This window comes from Orbicella faveolata, unplaced genomic scaffold (assembly GCF_042242905.1).
Source record: "Orbicella faveolata isolate gen_17 unplaced genomic scaffold, um_ofav_v1 contig_35, whole genome shotgun sequence".
Taxonomy (NCBI): domain Eukaryota; kingdom Metazoa; phylum Cnidaria; class Anthozoa; order Scleractinia; family Merulinidae; genus Orbicella; species Orbicella faveolata.
The window spans coordinates 21361268-21387119 of record NW_028301564.1 but is presented as its reverse complement, the minus strand read 5'-3'; the positions used below and the strand labels follow the sequence as shown (position 1 = coordinate 21387119).

Here is a 25852-nt window from a genome sequence, read left to right as displayed (position 1 = left end):
GAAAAGGTGAGTTTTTCAGGGTCGAAAATAAGTCTTAAATTTCGCGCTGTGAATGGATAATATCTGCTCGCGCTGGTTGTACGAGTAAGATTTTGCATTTGTTCTGTAAAGAAAAGTTATGCGAGAAAACTCTTTACCCTGGTATCGAGTTAATTCGTGCGTTTCCCAAACAATGCTTAATCATAACCAAACCCTGTTTTGATAGTTTCTTATTGTTTCTATTTGTTTGGCGAATTTGAAAAAGTTTTTGAAAGGAAAGTCTGACGCGTACGTTAAGTAGCTCATTTGCATAGTGCAGCGCGAGCACTTTCAAATCCGAGTCGGTGTTTTCAATTGTCAACAAATCTTGACAAAGATATCTTTCGTTATCTTTTGTGCTGAGATGCTGCAACAGTTTTCACCAACGCCAAAAGGCTACTAACATCCTGTGTGTTTCTTTAACATAGTAAAATTTTACACTGCGAAAATAAATTAAAATAGACAAGGAGTTTTGGTAACTCAACCAACGAAATCGAAATCGTTATTCGAGTTGGTTAAAGAAAGCGTCATCGTAACTTTGCTGATTATTTCTGCTGTATTCACATATTTTCAGCTAAGCTTTTAATATGTTCTCAAACATTTATCAACCTTAAACATATTTAAAAACGAGAGATACTATATCAGTTCGATGTACCTTTTCACACGAAAGTGCGGAAGTCCAATTTGTCATGTTTTATTGGCTGGCGCTCTTCTTCATCGACAACAGACAATTTATTGGATTTTTACACAAACAGTACTGAGCAGCATTTTTTTTACAATTTTTTGCTGTGTTATGGAAAAGTTGTTAATCTTCAACATATGTGAAACTTAGAGCGGAGTAATGTGGAGGCCTATAAAAGAAGCAGCGGAACACAACTTGGTCAGTGATATAAAGCTGGACATAACTAAATTAAACACTGTCTTACTTACTGGAGCCGCTTACGACGAAAACACTCAAGCAAAATTCCAACAGACATGAACGTACTGATTTGTGGGCCAAAAGCATCAAACATTTTGGGAATTTCGGTCGCCATTTTCCCGCGCTGCATCCGCAAAAATCCTCGCAGCATGTACGCGCGTGTACCGCACATAATGGCGCAATTTGTCCTAAAAATAGAAAAATTGTCCCATATCATACAGGGACAGCCCCAATACTAGAAATGGAGCGCGCTTACGGTCTCCGTCCCCGATTATGGCTATTCACGAAGCTTATTACGTAATAAGGCAAAAATTCCACACTCAGCCTTATTTGATTTATTTTTCAGTTACAAGACTTACTTAGGAAAACGTCATGAACTACGCAGAAGAAATTTTACATGCTATCTTTTTAGCCATAGTTGTTGCAAATTTCCTTCTCAACACTAGTCGTGCCTTAAAAGCCATCGAGTTATGCAGAGAAAGCTTAGTTTTGCTCAGTAACAAAGTGCTGAGTGTAAAGAAGCCATTACAGCGAACAATTTACAGACAAATCTATCATACCATGTTTGAGGCGTACCGTCGTGTTAGCGATCACTCAAATGCAATAGCGTGCGGCTGGAAACTTCTCACCATTCTCCGCGAGTGTGGTGATACTGTCCAAGAAGGTATGCTTTGCATAAATCTAGCACAGACATATCAGAGTCAATTTATGTATGCTGAAGCAAAAGAACTTTATGAGAGAGCGGTCACTATGATGCAAAAAACTGGTAACAGGGGAGGAAAAGCAGTGGCTTATGGAGGCCTAGGAACTGTGTTCATTTCTCTCGGTAAATATGTCAAGGCTAAAGAATATTATGAAAAAGCACTTGCGATCAGTATGGAAATTGGTGACAGAGCGACAGAAGGATCATTGTGTGGAAACTTAGGAACTGTGTTTGGTTCTCTCGGTGAATATGTCAAGGCTAAAGAATATTATGAAAAAGCACTTGCGATCAGCATGGAAATTGGTGACAGAGCGACAGAAGGATCATGGTATGGAAACTTAGGAAATGTGTTTCACTGTCTCGGTGAATATGTCAAGGCTAAAGAATATTATGAAAAAGCACTTGCGATCAGCATGGAAATTGGTGACAGAGCGAATGAAGGATCATGGTATGGAAACTTAGGAACTGTGTTTCGTTCTCTCGGTGAATATGTCAAGGCTAAAGAATATTATGAAAAAGCACTTGCGATCAGCATGGAAATTTGTGACAGAGCGAATGAAGGATCATGGTATGGAAACTTAAGAACTGTGTTTCGTTGTCTCGGTGAATATGTCAAGGCTAAAGAATATTATGAAAAAGCACTTGCGATCAGCATGGAAATTGGTGACAGAGCGAATGAAGGATCATGGTATGGAAACTTAGGAACTGTGTTTCGTTCTCTCGGTGAATATGTCAAGGCTAAAGAATATTATGAAAAAGCACTTGCGATCAGCATGGAAATTGGTGACAGAGCGAAAGAAGGATCATGCTATGGAAACTTAAGAACTGTGTTTCGTTGTCTCGGTGAATATGTCAAGGCTAAAGAATATTATGAAAAAGCACTTGCGATCAGCATGGAAATTGGTGACAGAGCGAATGAAGGATCATGGTATGGAAACTTAGGAACTGTGTTTCGTTCTCTCGGTGAATATGTCAAGGCTAAAGAATATTATGAAAAAGCACTTGCGATCAGCATGGAAATTGGTGACAGAGCGAATGAAGGATCATCGTATGGAAACTTAGGAACTGTGTTTGACTGTCTCGGTGAATATGTCAAGGCTAAAGAATATTATGAAAAAGCACTTGCGATCAGCATGGAAATTGGTGACAGAGCGAATGAAGGATCCTTGTATGGAAACTTAGGAACTGTGTTTCGTTCTCTCGGTGAATATGTCAAGGCTAAAGAATATTATGAAAAAGCACTTGCGATCAGCATGGAAATTGGTGACAGAGCGAATGAAGGATCATCGTATGGAAACTTAGGAACTGTGTTTGGTTCTCTCGGTGAATATGTCAAGGCTAAAGAATATTATGAAAAAGCACTTGCGATCAGCATGGAAATTGGTGACAGAGAAGGAGAAGCAAAACGGTATGGAAACTTAGGAACTGTGTTTTGTTCTCTCGGTGAATATGTCAAGGCTAAAGAATATTATGAAAAAGCACTTGCGATCAGTAGGGAAATTGGTAACCAGACAGACCAAGCACGCACCTACCTATGCCTGGCAACTGTGTTTCTTAATCTTAGGGAATATAGGCAGAGTAAATTATCTTGTGACAATGCGCTTGAGATCATCATGAAAATTGGTGATAAAGAAGGACAAGCACAATATCACTTAAGAGAAGGTTCTTTTCATAAATCCCTTGGTGATAAAGATAAAGCTAAAGCCTGCTTCGAGAAAGGACTTGCGATTGCAGTTGAAATTGGTAACAGAAGATTAGAAGCATCAAGTTACCTCAGCCTTGGGAAAGTGTTTCAATCTGGCGGTGATCATGACGTAGCCGACGAATATCTTGACAAGGCACTCTCAATAAGTAAAAATATTGGAGAAGCTGAAATTGAGTTTTCTTGCTATTGTCATCTTTCACTGACGAAGTTAGGACAACACAACTTTCAAGAAGCTTTTTCCTTTTTGTTACGAGGTATTGAAAAATCCGAAACAATGCGAGGTTTTCTTCAAGGCAGCGATCAAATTAAGATATCCTTTGCAGACAAGCATGTTTTTCCCTATCAGCTGCTCACTGAATTGTTTCGTCTCGCTGGAAATCCCAAGGATGCTCTTTATGTTGCAGAGCTTGGACGAGCTAGAGCCTTAGCGGACTTGATGGCAACTCAGTACTCTGTTGAAAATCGTATATCAGCTGACCCGCAATCATGGGTTGTTGTTGAAAATGTCATGAAGAAAGAAAGTAACTCTACTTGTCTGTACATTTCTTATTTTGAACAAACAGTGTTTTTGTGGATTCTCAAGACAAGCGGAGTCATTCAGTTCCGAAAACTTGATGTGGATAAAAAGACTCTTTACACAAGATTAACAAAGGTTGCTGAAAATTTGGATGAATTTTTTGCTATCATGGCTGAAAGCTTCCAAGACTTTGGCAATTTACCCGAGGAGGTGTGCGAAGATCGATCCTTGAATGGCAATGACATTGAAACAAATCCTGAATCTTGTCAAGAAGAGAACCTCACAACTTTGCGACAAGATAAGCCTGGGAATACGGATGATCCCGAACCGAGTCTAACTTTGTTCTACGAACTGCTCGTCAATCCTGTATCCGACTTACCTGATCAACCTGAAATCATCATTGTTCCTGATCGCAACCTGTACCGTGTTCCATTTCCAGCTTTACTCAATGGAAGTGGGAAATATTTATCGGAGCGTTTCAGAATCCGCGTGGTTCCTTCTTTGTCGACTCTGAAGCTCATTCAGGACAGTCCTGCAGACTATCACTGTCAAACTGGTGCTCTGGTAGGGGTGATCCTGATGTTGGTGTGGTGATTTACAGAGAAGAAGTCAATAAAAAGTTCGTACCTTTGCCTGGTGCAAGAAAGGAAGCAGAGATGATCGCACGACGGCTGGGCGTTTGGCCTTTGTTAGGACAGGACGCAACCAAGGAAGCGGTACTTGAGAAGCTAAATTCAGTGAGTCTGATACATATTGCTGCACATGGTAATGCTGAAAGAGGAGAAATTGCTCTTTCTCCTCCACGTTCCACCACCGGGGTTCCACTAGAAGACGACTACCTTTTGAAAGTGTCCGACATTTCAAAAGTGAAAGTGCGAGCTAAACTGGTGGTACTAAGCTGTTGTCACAGTGGCCGTGGACAAATTAGAGCCGAGGGAGTTGTTGGAATCGCTCGCGCGTTTCTAGGAGCCGGTGCACGCTCAGTGTTGGTGGCACTGTGGGCTCTAGACGACAGTACAACAAAGAAGTTGATGAGTCGCTTTTACGAGCACCTTGTTCGTGGAGAAAGTGCCAGTGTATCTCTTCACGCGGCCATGAAGTGGTTGAGAGATCACGGCTTTACCAAGGTTTCCAGCTGGGCACCGTTCATGCTGATTGGAGATGACGTCACATTTGCGTTTGAAAAATAAAGGTATGTTTCCACTAGCGAAGAAAAGATTTTAGGAATGTGCTGCGTTGGTTACCAATATTACTTAAAAGAACGCTACTTTCAGTTTCTGCTTTTGTGTTTAAAAGGGCAAAATCTAGCTGTGTTGTATGTAAAGCAGCTACAGTGTATCAACATATTTTCAATTCCAATTACTGAGAAAATGTTTTCTTTTAACAGAAAACTTTCTTGTAAGGCAATCAGATCCCTTATTCTTGTGATTTATCTACCTAACATTCGGTTCTTATGTTTAAGAGATGATAGGGCGCGTATACCTTCAGTTCAAGAAACAAACTGTATTCATCATCTGCGAATATATTACGACAATGAACACACAAATAATCGATCAGCTCACAGTTGACTTGATAACTCAGTTGGTAAGGCACTGCACCGATATAGTAGCGGTCATAGTTTTGAGTCCCGTTGAAGCTTGACTTTTGTTTCTCCTTTTTTTTTTTCAGGCTTTATTCTCTGCTAAAGAGAAACTAATGTTATACAATGGTTAGGAGACTTTAAGATAATATCTTCAAATTGTTCTTTTTTGTTGTTATAGGAAGGAAAGACTTCGTCAGTGGAGTACTCCATAGAAATTAAACATCAAGAAATGAACCAAGAAACTTCTGCAAGGACATTGGAAATAGAAAAGACAAGTTTGCTTTGAGTTTCTTTCGTTGCCATTGTCTAATACAAGTACAACTGGTTTTCTTTTTTCACAGAAGCAGTAGAGAAACGAACGTTTTTTTTTTTGCCGTGGTTGCAAACGAATTTTTCTTAATGTTGTTGTCGAAATTAATCACGCATATCTCTTAAGAAGGCTAGCATCTGTCGAGCGACTTTGTTACCTAATATTGATGTAAAGTTTCTCAGTTCGATGGGGCGGACGGAGGGGTCCCCATGTCAAAGAGGCGGGGATGTTTTATGTTGTCTCTTTTGGAGAATTTTCTTGCGAAATGTTTTCAATACTTGGGCCAATTTTCTCAGCAATCATTGAATTCTGAATTTCATCTTATTGTGTAAGTGTTTTAAATCGACCGGGCATGGAAGTACTTAAACGTCTTCACAGAAGAAAGCCTTGGATGAAATTGTCACGAAAGTCATTAAAGTTCTGATTTGCCTTTTTTAGAAGTTGCATTTTTAAGGGGTAAAATATAGCTTAAGCCACACCCGAGGTGTTTAGGGGTTTTAACATTCAATTTTCTTTCGACAAACTTCCACGCCCCTTTCACGTGTTTATCTCCCTTAGCGAGCCAATCGACTGATTGGTTTTCTAAGAGGATGGAAAAAGTTTCTACTTGTTCAAAATAAGGAATAATAACAATTTAGACTTTGTTAGGCGCAGATATACTGTTCAGTTGCGAATGTAAATTACTTAGAACCTGTGATTCATTAACAAATGTAAACGTGTAAGATAAAATGACATTACTTTAAAATAAATCATTGGATAAGGGACAAAATTAAAAAAAGAATTATCAAAAAGCTCTTTTAAGCAAGAAAGTCCTAATAAGTCAATTGCGCAGGCATTGCTAGCGTGAGCTTGATTGTACATATGACTATTGTTTTTACCTTTTAGCACAACGTGTGATTATTTTAGATTGTATTTCATGATTCTTGCTTATATATAGAAATTTTAAAATATCATAATTTTAAGCATATCATAATTATAATATCACTTTTAATTTGATTGTCTCTGGAATACTCTTGTGTCATCGTATCTTTCCTGTGATGTCACAACTCACATATAGCCAAGAGTATTACACAATAAATTTCTATTGCATTACATTGCATTGTATTGTTTTGTGTTATTTTGTAGTTCGTCATCGCAAGATTCCGCAGTTCAAATATACGATCTTTCATATATTCTCATTTATTTTTGTTTTCTTGTCCGCATTTTAACATTTCGTTCTCACAATGCCAACTACTAAAATGAAAAAAATAAATAAATAAAAAAAATAAAAACGACATCTAAGTATGAAGCTTTTATTGCCACAATTATTGTACATACGAGTATTGCCCGCTTCAATACCTATTGCTTAAGAAGAAGCATATTACAACAGTCACATGTAAAAAATATATTGCGTGACACGAGTTGACCACCTTCCCATTTCTTTCTTAGTTTTGTGTTTTGCAACTTTTTACATCGATTTGTGCAACTTCGACGATAGCAAGCAATGAAAGTGTCACCTAGTTCTTGCAAAATTTAGCTGCAATGAGGTAAGAAATTAATTATGTAGTCCTCGGGGCAAAATAACTGTTTAGGAATTACCAATTACGAGCTATTCCAGCTTGCGTCATAAAGACTGACTCCAAACCAACACAACGTATCTTGATCTGTTTCTTGAAAAATGAAAACTATCTTGCTTGACTCTTGTTAAGCTGGTAACTTTACCAAGATCCTCATGGGGAGCATGAATAGGAGAGCGACAACAAAGTAACACCAGAAGGGCCCTACACACCAGTAGACTGAGGGACACAAATAGAGTATGAATGAATTATGCGTTCACTAAATAAAGATAGAAAAAAAAAATAAACAAGCAAACAAACAAACAAGTAAAAAACAGTAATCAATAAACAGGCGAGGCGACAAAAAAAGACGAATACATGGACGGACGCATTCAGGAAGTGAACGCACCAAACACAAGAGTGTATAATGAGAACAACAATGGCTGTACATGTGCGTACACGTGGAGCCACTCTGGGCAAATGGCTAAGTTTGCGTAGTCTAGGGAACGCGATCGACGGCGGCCAATTTTTCGTATTCCCATTTAGAATTGAACGCTGCTATACATCATTAGCCTGAGCAAGTTTTAACAGCCACAGGCGTTCTCAACAGATCCTGACAATGATTGGGTTTTTCAAAGGTAAAATCTACAGTCTTTTTTCACAAGATGTCATTCGGCTTTTCCGTCGTCATCTTTATGTTGTTTTTGAGGGGAACACGTAGTGTTTCTAGTTAATGTATAAAATAAGGTGGCGTAGTAACTTCGCGTACAGTCGAACTGGACTGCCAATCAGAACGGACCGCTCACCTGTACAGCTCACGACAGGACCAATCGCTCGTGCCAAGGCCCCAAGGGATCTGAAAATTCCCATGACTTTCCCCTTCTGATCAGCATTTCCTAAGTAAGTAAGTGTTAAATTACACTAAAATATAAACAACAACAAAACGTTTGGTATCACAACCCTTCACTCCTCTCCACTCTGAAAAGGCCAACCACAACAACAAACATTGTCATAAACTGTTTGTGTTAGAACAGAACAGAAGATTTACTTTTGTCAGTTCTATCACCTAGAGCACGACCATTAATAATTTTCATGATTTCTGCGAGACAAACATTTTGGTCAGTGCAATCAAGGCACTTGATAGGCTGCCCTTGAGCCTTGTAGTGGCCTGTGCGTATCTCCAGTTTCTGAACATGAAGTGACCAGGAGTACCGTAATTCCACCCCCAACCTCCTGGATGAGATGCAAGCCCATTGCAGGGTTCCCTGGCATAAATTCACTGCTATCTATTTATACATCTGACAGGGGAGAGACACCGTGACAGTTAAGTGTCTTGTCCAAGAACACAACACACTGATCAATGCAAGAATTCCAACTCAGAGTGCTTGGCGCAGACTAGTGAGCTAACTTTGCCTGTCTCATTACGGTGATTAGAGAGGTTAGGAAAAGCCAATTAGATTTTGTGTGTTTAAATGTATTTTACAGTGTCCCCATATTTTAGTATTTTTAGTGCTCTATTAATCTTAAGACTGAAATAAAGAAGCTATTCAATCATTCGTCTTACCGTGATGAGAGATCATAGTTGTCAGACAAGGTACTACTGTTGCTGATCCTAAAAAGGAAAAGTTAACCAAAAGATACTTTAATTTACAGTTACAGTGAAACTCGTCGTTGGGGTAAATTTTGTTATCAATTTCTTTTAAATTTCTCCTGGGAGGGAGGGGAGCAGAGCCTGGTGAAACTTACAGTATTACAAGTCCTTGTGGCTGTATAACAGACAAGCCCTGTAAAGCCAGCTTTTTTCACCAGTAAAGGCATCAACAAAACTTTGCCAATTGCATACTGTCTGGGATCACATTTTCAGCACTAAGCCAGTGCATTCAACTGTGGTTGCATGGCATAAATAAAATACCTCAAGATTATCTACTTGTACATAATGAGAAGACTGAAGAATAAAATCATCTGCTCTCAAAGAGTTAAGTATCATTGAAAAAAGGACTTACCAAAGGAGAACAATGTTAGCCCCATGTAAAGAGTGGGGATAGTCTTTGCCAAGCCTACAATAACCATTGCTGGCATTATTGCCGCCATACCCTGCAGGATGTTAATGAAAAAAGGAAGAATGAGAAAAAGAAAGAAAAATGGAAGGAAGGAAGGAAGAAAGAATAAGAGATAGGATGGAAGCAAAGTTAAGAGTGAAGGTGTAAGGGTGGGAGAAAGGAGGGAGGTTTGGAGAAGGTGGGAGAGAGGAGAGAGGGAGGGAGGGTCAGGGAGAGAGGGAGGAGGGAAGAAGGGAGGTTAAGGGAAGGAGGGAGGGTGGTTCAGAGAGGGAGGGAAAGAGGAGAGAGGAAGAGAGGGTTAGGGAAGGAGCGTGGAGGGAAGGAGAGAGGGAGGGAGGAGGAGGGAGGAAGGGTCAGGAGAGGAGGGAGAGGAGAGAGGAAGAGAGGGTTAGGGAAGGAGGGTGGAGGGAAGGAGAGAGGGAGGGAGGAGGAGGGAGGAAGAGTCAGGAGAGGAGGGAGAGGAGAGAGGGAGAGGGAGGGTTAGGGAAGAAGAGAGGGAGGAGAGAAGAAGGATCGTTTCCCAAAATTTCTGTTCCCTATCACGTTTTGATCTGTAAGTATCAAAATACTTACAGTAAAAATGAAAGGTAAGTTGATGAAGTGAATCTTACTCTGTTGTTGGCGTGTATACTGTGTATGGCGTATACTACGGATATGGCCAGAGTTGATTAACAAATTTACTCAAACCCGCTATATACGCTTAAACCGGTATATACGCCAACAACAGAGAAAGATCATTGCAACAACTCATTAGCATGCAGTAGGCACATTTCACTCTGTACATGGCGTGTTTACCGGGTTTAGCGTATAAAGCGTATATGAGATGAATTAATTAACATCTACTTCTACTACTACTACTACTACTACTCCTCCTCCTCCTCCTCCTCCTCCTCCTCCTCCTCCTCCTCCTCCTCCTCCTCCTCCTCCTCCTCCTCCTCCTCCTACTCCTCCTACTACTCCTCCTACTACTCCTCCTACTACTCCTCCTACTACTCCTCCTACTACTCCTCCTACTACTCCTCCTACTACTCCTCCTACTACTCCTCCTACTACTCCTCCTACTACTCCTCCTACTACTCCTCCTACTACTCCTCCTACTACTACTCCTCCTACTACTCCTACTACTACTCCTCCTACTACTCCTCCTACTACTCCTACTACTACTCCTCCTACTACTCCTACTACTACTCCTACTACTACTCCTACTACTACTCCTACTACTACTCCTACTACTACTCCTACTACTACTCCTACTACTACTCCTACTACTACTCCTACTACTACTCCTACTACTACTCCTACTACTACTCCTACTACTACTCCTACTACTACTCCTACTACTACTCCTCCTACTACTCCTCCTACTACTCCTCCTACTACTCCTACTACTACTCCTCCTACTACTCCTCCTACTACTCCTACTACTACTCCTACTACTACTCCTCCTACTACTCCTCCTACTACTCCTCCTACTACTCCTCCTACTACTCCTCCTACTACTCCTACTACTACTCCTCCTACTACTCCTACTACTACTCCTACTACTACTCCTACTACTACTCCTCCTACTACTCCTACTACTACTCCTACTACTACTCCTACTACTACTCCTCCTACTACTCCTACTACTACTCCTACTACTACTCCTACTACTACTCCTCCTACTACTCCTACTACTCCTCCTCCTACTACTACTCCTACTACTACTCCTCCTACTCCTCCTCCTACTCCTCCTCCTACTCCTCCTCCTACTCCTACTCCTACTCCTCCTCCTCCTCCTACTCCTACTCCTACTCCTACTCCTACTCCTACTCCTACTCCTACTACTACTACTACTAATTAATTTTAGTAGCAGTAGTAGTAGCAGTAGCAGTAGCAGTAGCAGTAGCAGTAGCAGTAGCAGTAGCAGTAGTAGTAGTAGTAGTAGTAGTAGTAGTAGTAGATGTTAATTAATTCATCTCATATACGCTTTATACGCTAAACCCGGTAAACACGCCATGTACAGAGTGAAATGTGCCTACTGCATGCTAATGAGTTGTTGCAATGATCTTTCTCTGTTGTTGGCGTATATACCGGTTTAAGCGTATATAGCGGGTTTGAGTAAATTTGTTAATCAACTCTGGCCATATCCGTAGTATACGCCATACCCAGTATACACGCCAACAACAGAGTAAGATTCACCTCATCAACTTATTATTGTTCATCACATCACATACGCATGAATACATTTGTTTAACTTTATCAGCTTTTTTCCGTTATTATTTTCAAAAGGAACTAACCACAAGAAATTTGTCAGAAATATCAAAGTTATTGATAGGTTACATAACGCTTATGTAATCTTTTCTTCATCAAATGTATTAAAGCATTAACTTGTTTTGGAGATTTGTATTGTGGAGTGTTTAGGTGAAAGCCATTATTTGTTTTTGAGCTCAACGAAAGAATTTAGAGAAAAAGAATATTGCAAAGCTATTGGTGGTGATCAAATGGAGTTCTCAATCTTTCACCTGTGATTTGCTCTGCTATTCTCTCCGGCGGGTTTGAGAATGAAAATTTGTTCATGTTTGTGACGGAACAGTATTTAAGGGTAGTCAGAACTTCAAACGGCTCAGTTCATGCTCATGTTCATGTGGCAAGATGAGCAAACCTTGCTCTCAGTTAAATAGCAAGGCAATAAGAGATAAGGCGGAGTGCGAGATAGTTGCGAGGGTTGAAAAGCTGTGTTCGGTTGTTGCTTTTAAGTGCGTTTGGCGGGTTAGCGACGCCGAAATAGAAAGAGCATGGAACTGGATATGCGAGAAACGCGACGAATGCGATTTAACCTTGTCAAAATTGGCGGAAATTTGCTTCTTTTTTTCGGCGATAAGTACGTCAACATTGGACAGCAAGAAGCGAAAAAGGCCACAATTGCAGGAGACCAGAGAGAGTGACGAATCGAATGACGAATCGCCCGTCAATGCGTCCCAGCTTTCATCGCCGGGAAAGCAAACATTCCCAGCCATATCTTACTGGGTGGCTTGCCAAACAAACAATGGCTCGGTCATTAATGCACTTAGAATCCAAAGAGCTGTCGCAAGTTGCGGTTTGGAATATTATGCATCAAGGGCGTCACGAAAGAAAAACTGTTGTCATAACCTGAATCAGCTGTGTCAAGTGTTTAAGGACCACAAAAACCTCTGCTTAATGCAACTAGTGGAGTCATCGTACCAGCATTGCCTCGGGTGAGTAGATTAATTTGACCAATTTATATTCTTTGAATTTCTGTTAAATTGCACGCTAATGAAAGTAAATATATAATAAACAAACATAAATAGTCAGAAAGGTAAAAAATGCTATTCATCATTGAAAAATCAAAGTAATCATGCTTCATTGCCCGGTGAAAAGAGACTGTTATTCGATTATCGATAATTGATCAATTTTTATCTTCTCATTTTCAAAACATCGCGAGTTTGATTTCAGCAGTTCACTTTCACAAAGTAATACCAGGGAGATATTGCATTGCCTTACGTAAGCAAAACCTTTTGTTTTGATTGGCAGGGCTCTGCAAGAGGAGCTTCATGGTGACTTCCACGAAGAATCCCAAGAGTCAGCGCCGACGGAAAATGTCGTTCGCCTTCGTGTCGTTCTTGAGAGTTTTCAAACGATGATGGCAGCATCCGTTTCGGAATTACGCCGAGCTGGTCTCGTGTTAGACACCTTTGGATTTGATAACAACCTGCAAAGTACATCGCAGACAGCACTACCAGATCCGCTGCACAAACCCCTATCCTGTCCAGTAACAGTCCTGTGCAACGATATACAAATTGTGATGAAAAAGCTGCAGTATGCTGTGTATCGCGGCGAGGTGTACAAACTGGCGGCCAAATCGCAGTTCACGTTCCAGTATCTGTGTACCATGAAAACGTTCCTCCACAGCCTAATGGGAAACGAAGCGTTCAAAGACTGTCTGGTCCAGCATATTCAACGTGTTCATACGCCAAATTAAGATTGACAGAGACCTGATCGAAGTACAAGACGGGTGGTTTTGGAGCTTTTTCTCTGGGTCGTTCGTCCAAGGGATTATCTCAGAATCTCAGGTGAGAAGAATACACTGGACTGTTTTAACATTTAAACAAGAAGATACAATCAAATTTTCAAACCCAATCTTTACGATCTGTAGCACTGTCTGATGTGCTTTTGTTTTGGCTCTTTTCAACAGAAGGGTCTCACAACTTCACGCGCGTTTGTGGACTACGACCGACTCAAGGACCCGGAGCCAAGATATTTTGAGGCAATCCTAAGGAACAGCCTAACAGAAGATGAAATTCGGCAGTTTTGTGCAGATTTCCTGGCGTTGTTCCGTCCCAAAGAACACAAACAGCCTGTGCTGTGTGCTATTGGCTCAGCTGACAGCGGAAAGACCAGCCTCTTCTCACCTGTTTTTCAGATCATTCCCCTAAGCCGAATTGCTCGCGTCACGAAGCAAAAGAGTTTCAACAAGGCTATGATTGACAACCTGACAGAGGTTATCTTCCTAGACGAGGCATATGCCACCCTGCTCGACATAGATGACTGGAAAATCATATGTCAAGGGGGTTTCACGTCGCACGACGCGAAGTGGAAAAAGGCTCAAGGTTTCCATTGCACTGCGACCATGTACATAACTTGCCAGGTGGAAATGGATTTTGGTGCAGCTCACAATCAAGCTATGGACAAACGCCTGCGCAAGTACCACTTCACGAGTCTTCCTCGTGTCGAACCTGAAGCAAACAAGTGGCTGAGGAAACATGCTATGGATTGCATTGTGTGGGCGCCAATATCGTAGGAGACAGCCCGAGCAGTCAGGCCAGTACAATGCCCACTGTGCACGAAAGTGGTATGCCTGAGGAGGAGTTGCGCAACATTTTGAGCGTTTCTTTAATAGACGAAGAAGTCGACGAAACCGCCCAGGGCGATTGTAGACGAGAACAGAGTTGCGGCCTTCTGACAGAACCGCAATCCCGAGAAGAAAGCTCTGAAGAGGACGCCATTGAAGATGTCGGCGATTCCGATGAAGACGAGACCCTGACGACCTTGAAAGCTAGGCTGGCACAATGCTCACCTGGCTCTCTACGTCACCGCCAACTGAGCCACATGTTAGAAAGTCATCTCGCTGAAAAGGAAAGGCTGAAAAGGGTTGAAGAAAGGTGCTATAAGAAGAGGCAACACTTCTTACAAACGAGGGGAGTGTCGGTGGAGCACGTGTCGTTGCTCCCGCACGACCATAACGAGCCGCTGCCCACACCGATTCGAAGGGACCTCGCTGCCTTTCAAGAAGATCAGGAACAGGAAAGGATCAGAACAGCATTTGGGAAGCCGTGGCTTTTAGCTATGGAGAAGGAAATGGCTGAGCAAAGCGAAAGAATGGAAGATCCAAGAGACGAAGAAGAACGAAGAGTGATGCAAAGTCTCCTGGAAATCAATTGCGAAAAACTGCGCTGTTATCACGAGCGTCATGGAACGCTGAAACTACCGGCTGCCCTGGCAGAACGCAAGAGGCTCTGCCTTAGCAACGAGCTGGTAGACCGTTCTTGCGTGAATTTCATACGAGACCTGTTCTCTCCGCTGCCAGTGAGAGTCTTCCCACCCAGCCAGCGTCCAGCAAATCTGCCTGCCAGAAGCAGGAGCTCAGACGAAGACGACGAAGAATGTTGGTCGGTGGCACCAAAGACACCAATGTACATTCCGAATGACGACGTGGAAGCTATCTGTCCACCGTCCCCAGGCATTGCTCGAGCTCACAACCCTGTAGCAGCTATGTCAGTGAAGAGACCGCACTTTCAAAGCCAGGCGCATCCATCCAAGAAGCAAATGACCCTGACTCGTTTTATGCAGACTAGTACGCAACCGTAGATTGGTAGTTTCATGGGCTTGTAATAAGACAGCTTGCGTGCGACTTATTCTTTCTATGTTCATATTTGCACATGTATTAGTGTGTGCATTGTTAAGGAATACCACGTTGCGCTTATGCCACGTTTGACTATTTTGCACACGATGTGAATTAAAGGAAAAATATTATGGCTATTAGTTACATTAAGAGATTATAGTTCTTGAAAGCACTGTGAACTAGACAGTCGTTATGCTACAGTGATATTGACAGTGGCGATAGGCCAGTTCCAAAAGAATATAACATGTTTGTTGAGTTTGCTGTCATCTGGAGACAGGAAGATGCATTTACAATAAAGCAATTGATTTTTGTCTGTTTTGTGTACAACAAACTCTGCTTACACCCATCAGCTTTGCATTGAAAGTCAGTGTCCACACTTTTCCAGTCTCTTTATCAAACTAGCGACATTTTCATTCCGGCCCTTTTCTTTAGAGAGTCCGCCGTTCTTCCGTCTTGAAATGCGAAATCGGAATCTCTCAAAATAGCTGTCCACTGTCCAAACCCGTGCTTAGTTATCCCTTCCTTCAGAAAATCATCCTCTTCTTTCGTGAATTTTAAAACATGACAAGTTTTCCTCTGAAGGTGCAAGTTTCTCTTAGGCAGGGTATCCTTTATGGGGGTCGAGCTGTTTTTATTCTGAGCTGTCTCAACTGAAGGCCCGGAGCTGGACGTTGAACCGCCAAGTCTTGCGTGTACGTCATCGTCTACCTCGGAACCCTTGGTACCTTGAAGTTTTTGAAGACACTCGTGACCCTTCAGGGCAACTTCTCGCGATCGTTGCTTTTGATAGTGAACTTTAGCAACCGCAGAACTGTGTTTCTGGTCCTCAGACAAAAACCTTTACTCTTCGCTAGTGAGCTGATTGAGGCTTTGCGTTTCGACGATTTGGCGATAACGTGTGGGATGAATGTATTTTCCAATTGCATCAAAAACCACTTTGCTCATAGTTTCGCCCAGTTTGCCATGCTGACCTCCATTTCTGGTGACGAGAACGAAATCACACTGGGGCTTAAGCAACGGTCTAACGTTCGAGATGTAGCCGTTAAGAACGTGCATGTTTGCGTCGGTCAGAATCAAAGAATCGAAGCCATATTTTCCAGCCGTCTTGAACGTTTTCTGATCGATAAATCCACCGTTTTCCTTAGCTGTGGCAATCATGTCCACCGTCAAATATTGGTACGTCATGGGCCGCGATCCCTTCACCTTGATGAACAGATACATGGCTACAAATTTTGTGGCAAATGTTAGGTCTGAGGGGTTCACTTGGGCTGGACTGGTTTTGCACATTTTCACGGTATTTTCGTAACGCGGCAGATGAAATTTCACCACCTCCAATAACTCCTCCATTGTTCCCCAGTGCCCTCTTGCTTCCAGAGTCTCGATGTCTAAATCTTGTGTCCACTGCAATCTCATCATCTTTGCAACTGTTTTTCGGGCTCTCTTGAGGTACAACTCTGTCGTAGAGAACTTTCTTAGAACTGCTTCTGATGCGCCATGAAGTTTTCTGAAGTCGATCAATTCAGAAATAGCATCTATGTAGCCCAAACGCCCACCATGACCGAGCTTACATTCATCTTGTAAGTAGTCGATAAATTTAAACAACAGATTTGGAGAACACAAACTAAAGTCGACCACTTCAAACGTTAACTCCTCTTCATCTTCACAGCAAAATCTAAGTCTTTCTTTATTACACAGTCTTTCTTTATTAATTTCGGAACAATGTGTTCCACGCACAAATAGGAACTCGGAACAAAACAGACCTAATTTATCAAGTTAGGAACAATGTGTTCCATGCACAAATAGGAACTCGGAACAATACAGACCCAATTTATCAAGTTAGGAACAATGTGTTTCATGCACAAATAGGAACTCGGAACAAAACAGACCCAATTTATCAAGTTAGGAACAATGTGTTTCATGCACAAATAGGAACTCGGAACAAAACAGTCCTAATTTATCAAGTTAGGAACAATGTGTTCCATTCACAAATAGGAACTCGGAACAAAACAGACCCAATTTATCAAGTTAGGAACAATGTGTTCCATGTACAAAAAGGAACTCGGAACAAAACAGTCCTAAATCACTCATTTGGGAACAATTTGTTCCACTTGCAGTTGACAACTCGGAACAAAATGTTCTTGTCTTACCTTACAGTGAACGCTATGTTCCTACTCTGTAAAAAGCTGGTCCTCTTAAGGTTAATAGGAACACAAAAATGAGGAACACTCGATCCCAGAGGAACGTTCCTTTACAAATATCGGAACAGCCGAAAAAACTTAAAATTTGTGAAAAATAAACCAACAAGTTCAGCTTTAAAGCTAAAAAAGCATCTATTAAACGTTTAGGTAAAATAGAACCAAGCTTCAAAATCTAGAGCACTTTGATGTTCTCGAAGGCAGTAAAATAAACCCTGTAAAAATTTTGGGAAATGTGGAGGATGTTCAGAACCATTGTCAGAAAAATGCAGAGCAGTAGTTTTCAAAGCAAGCAAATCTGTTGATACTGAATGACATTTGTCGGTCAATCCTAAATACTAACATGTCTAAGACATTCCCTGTGCTTTTTCTGTCAGTCAAAATCAACAGTTACATAACTTCTACAGCATAAATGACAAAAGATGCTGCCTCATTAACACTTGCACTCCTGATCAATATAATGCACTCTGGCTAGTGTAAAAGAAAACATTTGTGAACTGAAATGTGATTGGCATCCAGTTCTACCTTAAGAGCTGTCTTCTTTTCTGTTCCTGGAGCTTGTCTACGGACATAACCACCTAACAAGGATAAAACAAGAAAAGTCAACAAAGAACTTGATGAGTTTATAATCAATTTAAGCAAGGAAATATGCTCTGATACCTGTCCTCAAGAACCATGGCTCAGACACATGTAGCTGAGTGTTTATGTCTATATGTTGGTTTAACAAAAATTTCCTTTTTCATACTGTAGTAGCAAGTACAAAATTGTGTCACAAATGTTCACTTTGAAATAATTATACATTGTATAACGCAATACACTCCTGTGTTTTCTGAGTAATTTGAATATCACATCTTATGCTGTGACTGAGACATTAATTAACATACATCATACTTTAACAGCAGTCAGCAAAATATTTAAGCTGTGGCTGGGCCCAGTTTGAATTTTATTTAAGAAATAGAAAGAGAGTATCATGTTTCTATTGAGCTATAAATGTAGAAACACAAGTGGAAGTTTGGGAGAATGAGAAATGCTGTGGGAACATGTACAAGACATAGTGGTGGATCTAGGGGGGGCCTGGGCCCGCCCCCCCTTATTTTGGGTGAAAAAAGAAGAAATGACTGAAGGAAGAAAAGCTGGCAGGGCAAGTAAAACAAACTGCACCCCCCCCCCTCCCCCCCCCCCGCCTGCCTTTAGCTAAAAGTCTGGATCCGCCACTAGGCAAGTGTAATATTCCACAGCTTTTTGAGTTCCCCAAACTTTCACAAGTGTTTTATCTATAACTCGATGGAAACACAGAAAACATGTTTTCTATTTCTTTTAGAAGACACCACGATGAAAAAGGGAAGGAACTTGTATACTTTGATCATCAATTGAAAATGTATATTCTCTTGGCTCATGCCATCATTACATATAACTGGAATATTTTGCCTAATTGCCATCTGCAGAGTTCTTATAACCCTATGGAATAATTCAATAATACCTTGCACAATGGCCATGGTGATTCCTATGAAGAAAAACATCATTCCTTGCTGCATGCTAAAAAAATAAATACATTCATGAATATCATATTACAAAGCTTGCAGACATGCCATGTGGCCTCTCCAAGGCACAGTCATGACCAATGTAAAACAAAGTTCCACTGTGTAATTTTCAGTAAATACTTCACTTACTTTTGGTACACACATACCTTGAATACTTGAAGTTCTTGTGCGTCAAAAATGTTAGTGTAAACTCAAGTCCAGAGAAGAAAAATAGAAATAGAAAATACACCAAGCCAAGGCGACGAACTGTATTTAGATCTAGAAAATACAACAAATCACAGCCACCTCATTCAAGATATCAAGATTGCTAATTATTGGAGTTGATCAGGCTTACAGGCCAGGTTATGCAGCACCATCATGAAACTGAGCTTTGAGTGGTGCATTCTAATTCTCCATAATTTGTTCTATTGTTCTGGCACAAAGTTGTTCTTTCTGTAATCAGCTGTTTTACTGTTCTCCTGTTGCATGGCTTTTGACTGCAGGCATATCCATCCTTCAAGAATTAAAATTTTACTATCCCATTGATGTTATCTGGATGAAGTCTTATATGCAGATTGCTTCCAGCCTTTTTATCCTAGGTGAGTACCAGTGAGAGTCTCGCTCTCTAAAGTTCTCACCAATATACCAAAACTTAAAAATTAATAATAGAGAGTTAATGAATCTCATCCAAACTCAAAACTACTATTTGTCATTACATTCGTACACTTACCTTCTTTACTGGATCTGATCTCCACTGCATCAAACTTGAGGAGCGACACAGGGTTGAGAAGCTGGCTGGCATTTCTAAATTCAGATAGTAGAGACTTTACCTTTTTTAAAAGAAAAAAATTATGTATATATTAGAAAAAAATTTGGTACAATTAACTGACTGTGTATAGCTACATACATGTAAGTGAGCAATTCAACAAATGAATACAAAATCAGGACAATAATTTACTATGTATATTATTAGGACTTTAATTTTCAGTTTTAATGTACACAGCTTATTGGTCAAACATGACGATAATAATTACATGTACATGTAGAGTGCTAGGATTGAAATTTATGTATAAGCTGGCTACACTGAAGGTTGTATGGGAGAATCACTGATAACACGATCATGTTAAATACAGAAAATACAGGAGTCTTCATTTTCGGGTCTTCGTTTTCAGGTCTTTGTTTTTGGGTCTTAGGTCTTCAGCAAATTGAAGTTTTAATGTCTGGCTATACTCAGTGTTATGACCATCTCATTAACCACACTTGGTTGGCCAGTATGGGAGAATCTCTCCTTGCTTGTGGGCATTTGCTGAGTACTCAAGATCTCGGTCAAGACGCTCCTGTACATACCTCCCACTTAGTTAATAAGAACCACATATAAATATATCATATCTGCAGTACAATGTAAGGTGTACGTCAAGTTTCATCTCAGTCAGCTAAAATCTCAATTTATAAGCATTTACACTGTATTTCAAGTATTACCCTTTTTTCTTTTGGCAATGTTTCCTTAAGACATGTATACACAAACAAGATGTCTGCTACAGTCAAAGTAATTGCAAATAAGGCTGGTAAGAGGTAAGGGTTTCCACTCTCAAGTGATGACCTCTTGGCAAATACAGCACCAATCACAGGCCCAATAATAAAGCCAAAGGAATATGCAATACCAACAAGAGCCTGTTGATAGAGACCAAAGAACACACAGCATAATTATGTTGAACTTCATAAAAATCATCTAGTTCAATTAAATTAAAGTTAATTAATTTGACTGTTAATACATGTAAATTAAAGATTAAAAAACTCTGACCCCATACCCACAATTTATGTATAATTTATGACTCAGTATTTGTATTTTCAATGAAGCCTAGAATGCATGAGTGCTTGTCATAAATTCCTGTGTGTATTTCAAACAGGTCTCAAGCCAACGACTGTGGAATGTTTTGTTTTAAAGAATCCTAGTCAGCCTCTGCCATTTTTGATGCCATCAAAATTATTGATATTGCAGGGTGAAGCAAAAACTTATTGCTTTACTATAAGTTGTGTTCCTGAAAGTACATGTATGTTTAAATATAGTTAAATGGAATTTAACATAGTTAACGACTAGGAGCTAGTCTGGTCAGTAGCGTTTTTATAGGCGGTTGTCAGTGTCTTGGCCGTCTGTGAGCGTTTGGTTAGCGTTTGGTGCGTTTTGTAGCGTTTGATATAGTTCAATGGAATTTTACATAGTTTATGACCAGGAGCCAGTCTGGTCAGTAGCGTTTTTGTAGGCGTTTGTTAGTGCCTTGGCCATCTGTTAGCGTTTGTTTAGCGTTTGGTGCGTTTCTGTAGCGTTTGCAACAGTCATATGATCGTGAGAGCCCTGGGGCTGACATTGTCCAGCGGTATATTTGGTTAGTACATGTGTTGTCGTCCCATGTGCTCGCAGTGTGTTCATCGCTCTGTTAGTGTGGCGTTGTGGATTGAATTATAGTTTAGCGGTTCTCGGCGTTCCCTCCCTATCCCCCCCTTTCTTTTCAGCATTTTATTTTATTTATTTATTTATTTATTTATTTACTTATTTATTTATTTATTCATTTATTTTCCACCAATGCCGTCTGGCTTGAGTGTGACGGGTGCCTGTAGGGGGCTTGGCGTGGGGGGCTCGTGGCTTGGTTGCAGGTTGGGCAGGCCAGTCGGGTGTTCTAGCGCCTTGGGGATGTGACTGCGGTTGCAGCCCCCGGGCTTCGTAGGCACCTTCCCTCCACTAGCGACTTGGGCGTTAATTACATGTATCTTTCGTAGTTTCACAGTGATTTCCTTTGTTTGGACATGCTTTGAATAAAATATAATATAGCCAAACTCTTCGATGTTAGAAACAAAAAAAAGGTGTGGCTGACTAGGGCCCTTTAAGTAGCAGTTCAAACCCTAATGTATGGTCATTCAAATACTAGTCTTTTGATTTGAAAGGTGTTTTTGTTACCATTCCTTTCCCCCTGTTCTTTGTGGAAGTAACATCAGCAATGATAGCTGTAGAGATAGTGACGTTGCCTTTAGATAATCCACCAATGATTCTGGCAATGACAAAGATGGTAAAGTTCCACGAGTATGCCCAGACAGCATAAGAAGCCAGCACTCCCATCTGAAATATGGACAGGTCAGTTCAGCTAAAAGCCTTCAACCTGTGCCTGATGAAAGTGGTTATTTTTTAAGACAGCCTTTTTTAAAAAGTGTATTTTCTTGAGATCTTTTGTGGAAGGGATTTCAACAATAGTAAAGCTGTTTCATAAAATTGGTTCACAAAATCTTAATGTATAGAAAAAAAAAATGTGCATTATGTGTCATGTACTTTGCAAAGAAAAATGAACATACCATTGCATTGTTTATGAATGCTAAGTTTTTGTCTTTTAACTCTTTGTACTATAAATCTTTATCTGAATTGATGCATGATGTTAGCACTGCTTCAGAACCAATTAACCAATTAACATAATATATATTTTTGTAATTTATTGACAAAATCATCCAATGTTCATTCTTACAACACACACTCGTCTACCTCCAAGAATTATTAACATAAAACCCCCAAAACTTTAAATACAAAAATGCCTTTTCAAGAATGAGATACCATGCTCTCTGAGAGAACTACCAAAAACTCATTCAAACTCAGAACTGAAAATATACTATGTACTGCATGTAAGTGCTCTCAAAGAAGTAGTAGTAGTAGTAAATAATAACAATAATAATAACAAAATTAATAAAATTAAATAAATAAAATAATAATGATGTATGGTACATATATTATCTACAGTAGTAATTAATATGATGACCCATGACTTCTTTTTTTCATTCTTTTCCCACCTTTCCATTTTATTTACTTTTTCTTACCTTTCTATTATAATATACTTATTAATAAAAATGTTGATAATTAGATCTTAATAGACTGGCCTGCCTAGACTACCACTAGCTATCTGCAGGCCAGTCTGACTATAAAAATGTAATTTGAGGAACAAAATAACAAATGAAAGATTGAGGCTACTAACAGGCTACTATCAACAGTTCAGGCTACTAACAGTTCCAGATCTATTTTAAAATAATGTCTCAGCTCCACTAATTATGTTCAAGACATGTAAGGACTTTCTCACCTTACAAACAATCATTGACAATCTTCTTCCAAATACATCGGACACTGCACCAATCAAAGGACAACATAAGAACTGGAGAAGGGAAAACAGTGACCCAATGAAACCTGCAGCCAGAAAATTACATTTGAAAGTTATAACAAAGCTCCAGATGGTAGTCACAAATTCCAATTCAATCTTGATAGATGACCTGCACAAAAAGCCATTACAACCGTCAACTTCCACTCTAAATACTGCATTTGTCTACGGTATCACTGCAAACTCCCTAACTCTTAAAGCAATAATTAGTTGACATTTTCTTTTCTTATCAATTGACAGCACACATTATTTGAGAGCTCATAGCTAGAAGGCTTCCATGTAGTCTGGTATTACAACACTGTACTGTACTGTATGCATCTGTAATTCACGACCCCACAAGCATTTACTGCTTTACAGCGTAAGGACACTCGAAAATCATGAATTACTAGTACACCTGGCATTTTTTGGGTGACCACAGAATGAGGGCTCTTGATATAATGTAAAAGATACTAAAGGGATTTTTACTATGCAAAAACACTTTAAATCCTTTTGTTAATATGAAGATCCCTATTGGAATATATGTAGTCACCAAACAATGTATGAAAAAATGCAGTGTCCATGGTTCGAGTGCCCTCACTGTAATACCAATCATAGGTCAGTTTTGTTTTGTTCAGAAGTACCTGAATTTTTGCATGTAACCTTCAATTTAATCAAAAACCACTCCTGTGCATTTTTTTAAAATTAAAACCATTGCTGTGTATTTTTTTAAAATTAAAAACCATTGCTGTGTAGTTTTTGCTATTATAATTATTATTGATACTAAGGAATCTCATGCCATATAAATGTATGTAGTCCTACATGTACCTCCAAATAACACAACATTAAAACGTTCATTGTCTGGCATTCCCAGCAACTCCCTGAATGTGTTGACTTGCTGCATGATTGAATAGTACAACCTGTTGTGAAGAGAAAAATTCACAATGTTTAAACACAGTTGAATTTTCTAAATTTCAATGTGGCTTTTAACCTTCTCCACAGAATTTTTTTAAGCATTGTAAAAAGTTGCCTCTTATCATGCTCATTTTGATAATCAAAAATGGGGGTCACCAAACTCATTTTTAAATTATAGGCACTTAAAGCTTACATTAACGGTGTTTTGAACAGGTTGTATTGTTGCTATGGTAACCTGTTATATAAAAAGGATGACCATAACTTGTGTACTAATAATTGGGCATTTGTGTGATACCATTATTGTAGCATCACTTGTTAAACAGTGGTAGTATTCATCCTTCAAAGAATAGCTGTGAGAAAAGTGCTGGAAACTGTTGCCAACCTCCTTAAGAGGCGCCCTCTGTAATTTTCAACTATGGCCATTTGGACCAGAAAAAATCAAATTCCTCAAACTTTCTCAGATGAATGGTCTAGATAAGTGATTCACAAAAATATAACTTTCAGTTCAATTCGATTGGTATTTTAGCGCTGGGGCCACCATCTTGGTTTTGCCCCTCTAAGAGGGCTTTCAGCGGCCATTTTAGGGCACATTTTTAACAATTTGCCATACAAAGAAAACGATCTAAATCCGGGTAAAAACACTTTAGTCGAGACAAGCAAATGTTTCTTGTTACATTGAGAGGCTGTTTTGGCAATTTGATCATCACCTGATTTTTCTACAGAATTTTAAATTTCTTCCCTTTCGGACTACTCATGAAGCGCCATAAAAAAGGCGAAGTTTAAAGGAAAATATCACCAAAAGTACATCACTTGAGATCCCAAAACTACCCTCCACTTAAAGAGCAATGTCTCACCTGTAAAAACATGCAATAAAATTTTGGGGCAGTTAAAACGGTAAAATGTTAGAAGAAGAAGTTTAAGCTGTGCTTTTGTCAACAAAGACCGCCGTCCTAATTAGCATAATAACGTGAAAATAACGATGCACAGAGAAAATAATGATATATTCCACTTACCTCGCGACATGTCGACAACTGGATGTTCCACGATGCCTCATGTTATATTTCCAGTCTGTTTCAGCCACATTTTCGGTGCTTAGTGTACGAAATCACTCTCAGACATCGCCACGGTTAAGCAGATTTCAACTCTCCGAAACCCGCTTCATAACATCTATCAATATTATTTGTCTTTCGCCTCATAAGCCGCCGTTTACAAGAAGTTTAACAATTTGCTGAGATCCTAACTGACCCAGAAGTCTGTTAGCAGCCTTTAAAATCCTCCTCTTAATCGAGGATTCTCATCAAGAACTCGTTTAAGCTCAGTTCTGTTTTCATCTGTTGTGCATCCGCCATTATTCCACAGATTGCGTTACATTTGACAAATGCACATTCCAACAGGTAGGGGTAGGGTGGGTAGGAAGTGAAAATGTAACCGACATTAAAGCCATTTTACGCATTTCTTTGTCTAAACTAGTAACTGGCTTTCCCAAAATGATTTGAACACGAGCTTCTGCTTGCAGGTATTTTCTAGGTCATTTTTTTGCAGGGTAGGTCGGGGGGGGGGGGGGGGGTCGTGTATTAAAAAAAGGAAACGATAGACAGTATCAGGTCAAAGGATTATGATCTGTGTATCTTGATCAGCTTTCTCAGTTCATCAGTGAGGCCCTATTAGGGGTTTTCAGGATACTGGATATTTGGGTAAAACGTTAATAGGATGCAAGAAATTTAGGGGAAATATTGATGGGGTAGAGCATGTTTAGATCAGATAAAACAGGACATTAATTGAGTAGGAAATCGTTGAACTGGATTTAA

The 25852-nt window shown here is 40.0% G+C and overlaps 1 protein-coding gene and 3 pseudogenes across 2 annotated transcripts; 2 read left to right on the top strand and 2 right to left on the bottom strand.

Moving 5' to 3' along the window:
• Nucleotides 1-1121: 1121 nt before the first annotated feature.
• Nucleotides 1122-6853, top strand: LOC149103732 (uncharacterized; annotated as a pseudogene). Its single transcript, XR_016201845.1, has 2 exons — nt 1122-5054; nt 5623-6853. The product of XR_016201845.1 is annotated as an uncharacterized LOC149103732 (transcript).
• A 177-nt stretch (nt 6854-7030) lies between these two features.
• LOC149103729 (solute carrier family 75 member 1-like) lies at nt 7031-25646 on the bottom strand. The gene is made up of 13 exons (XM_089272917.1): nt 25058-25646; nt 23958-24049; nt 23079-23182; nt 21920-22078; nt 20446-20637; nt 19697-19796; nt 19134-19245; nt 18927-18982; nt 17972-18024; nt 9293-9383; nt 8854-8901; nt 8096-8185; nt 7031-7529 (listed from the first exon to the last, which is right to left on the bottom strand). The coding sequence occupies exons 1-13, from the start codon at nt 25096-25098 to the stop codon at nt 7438-7440; spliced, it is 1230 nt and encodes a 409-aa protein (XP_089129043.1). The 5' UTR covers nt 25099-25646; the 3' UTR covers nt 7031-7437.
• On the top strand, nt 11341-15217 carry LOC149103731 (uncharacterized; annotated as a pseudogene).
• On the bottom strand, nt 15462-16920 carry LOC149103730 (uncharacterized; annotated as a pseudogene).
• Nucleotides 25647-25852: the final 206 nt, after the last annotated feature.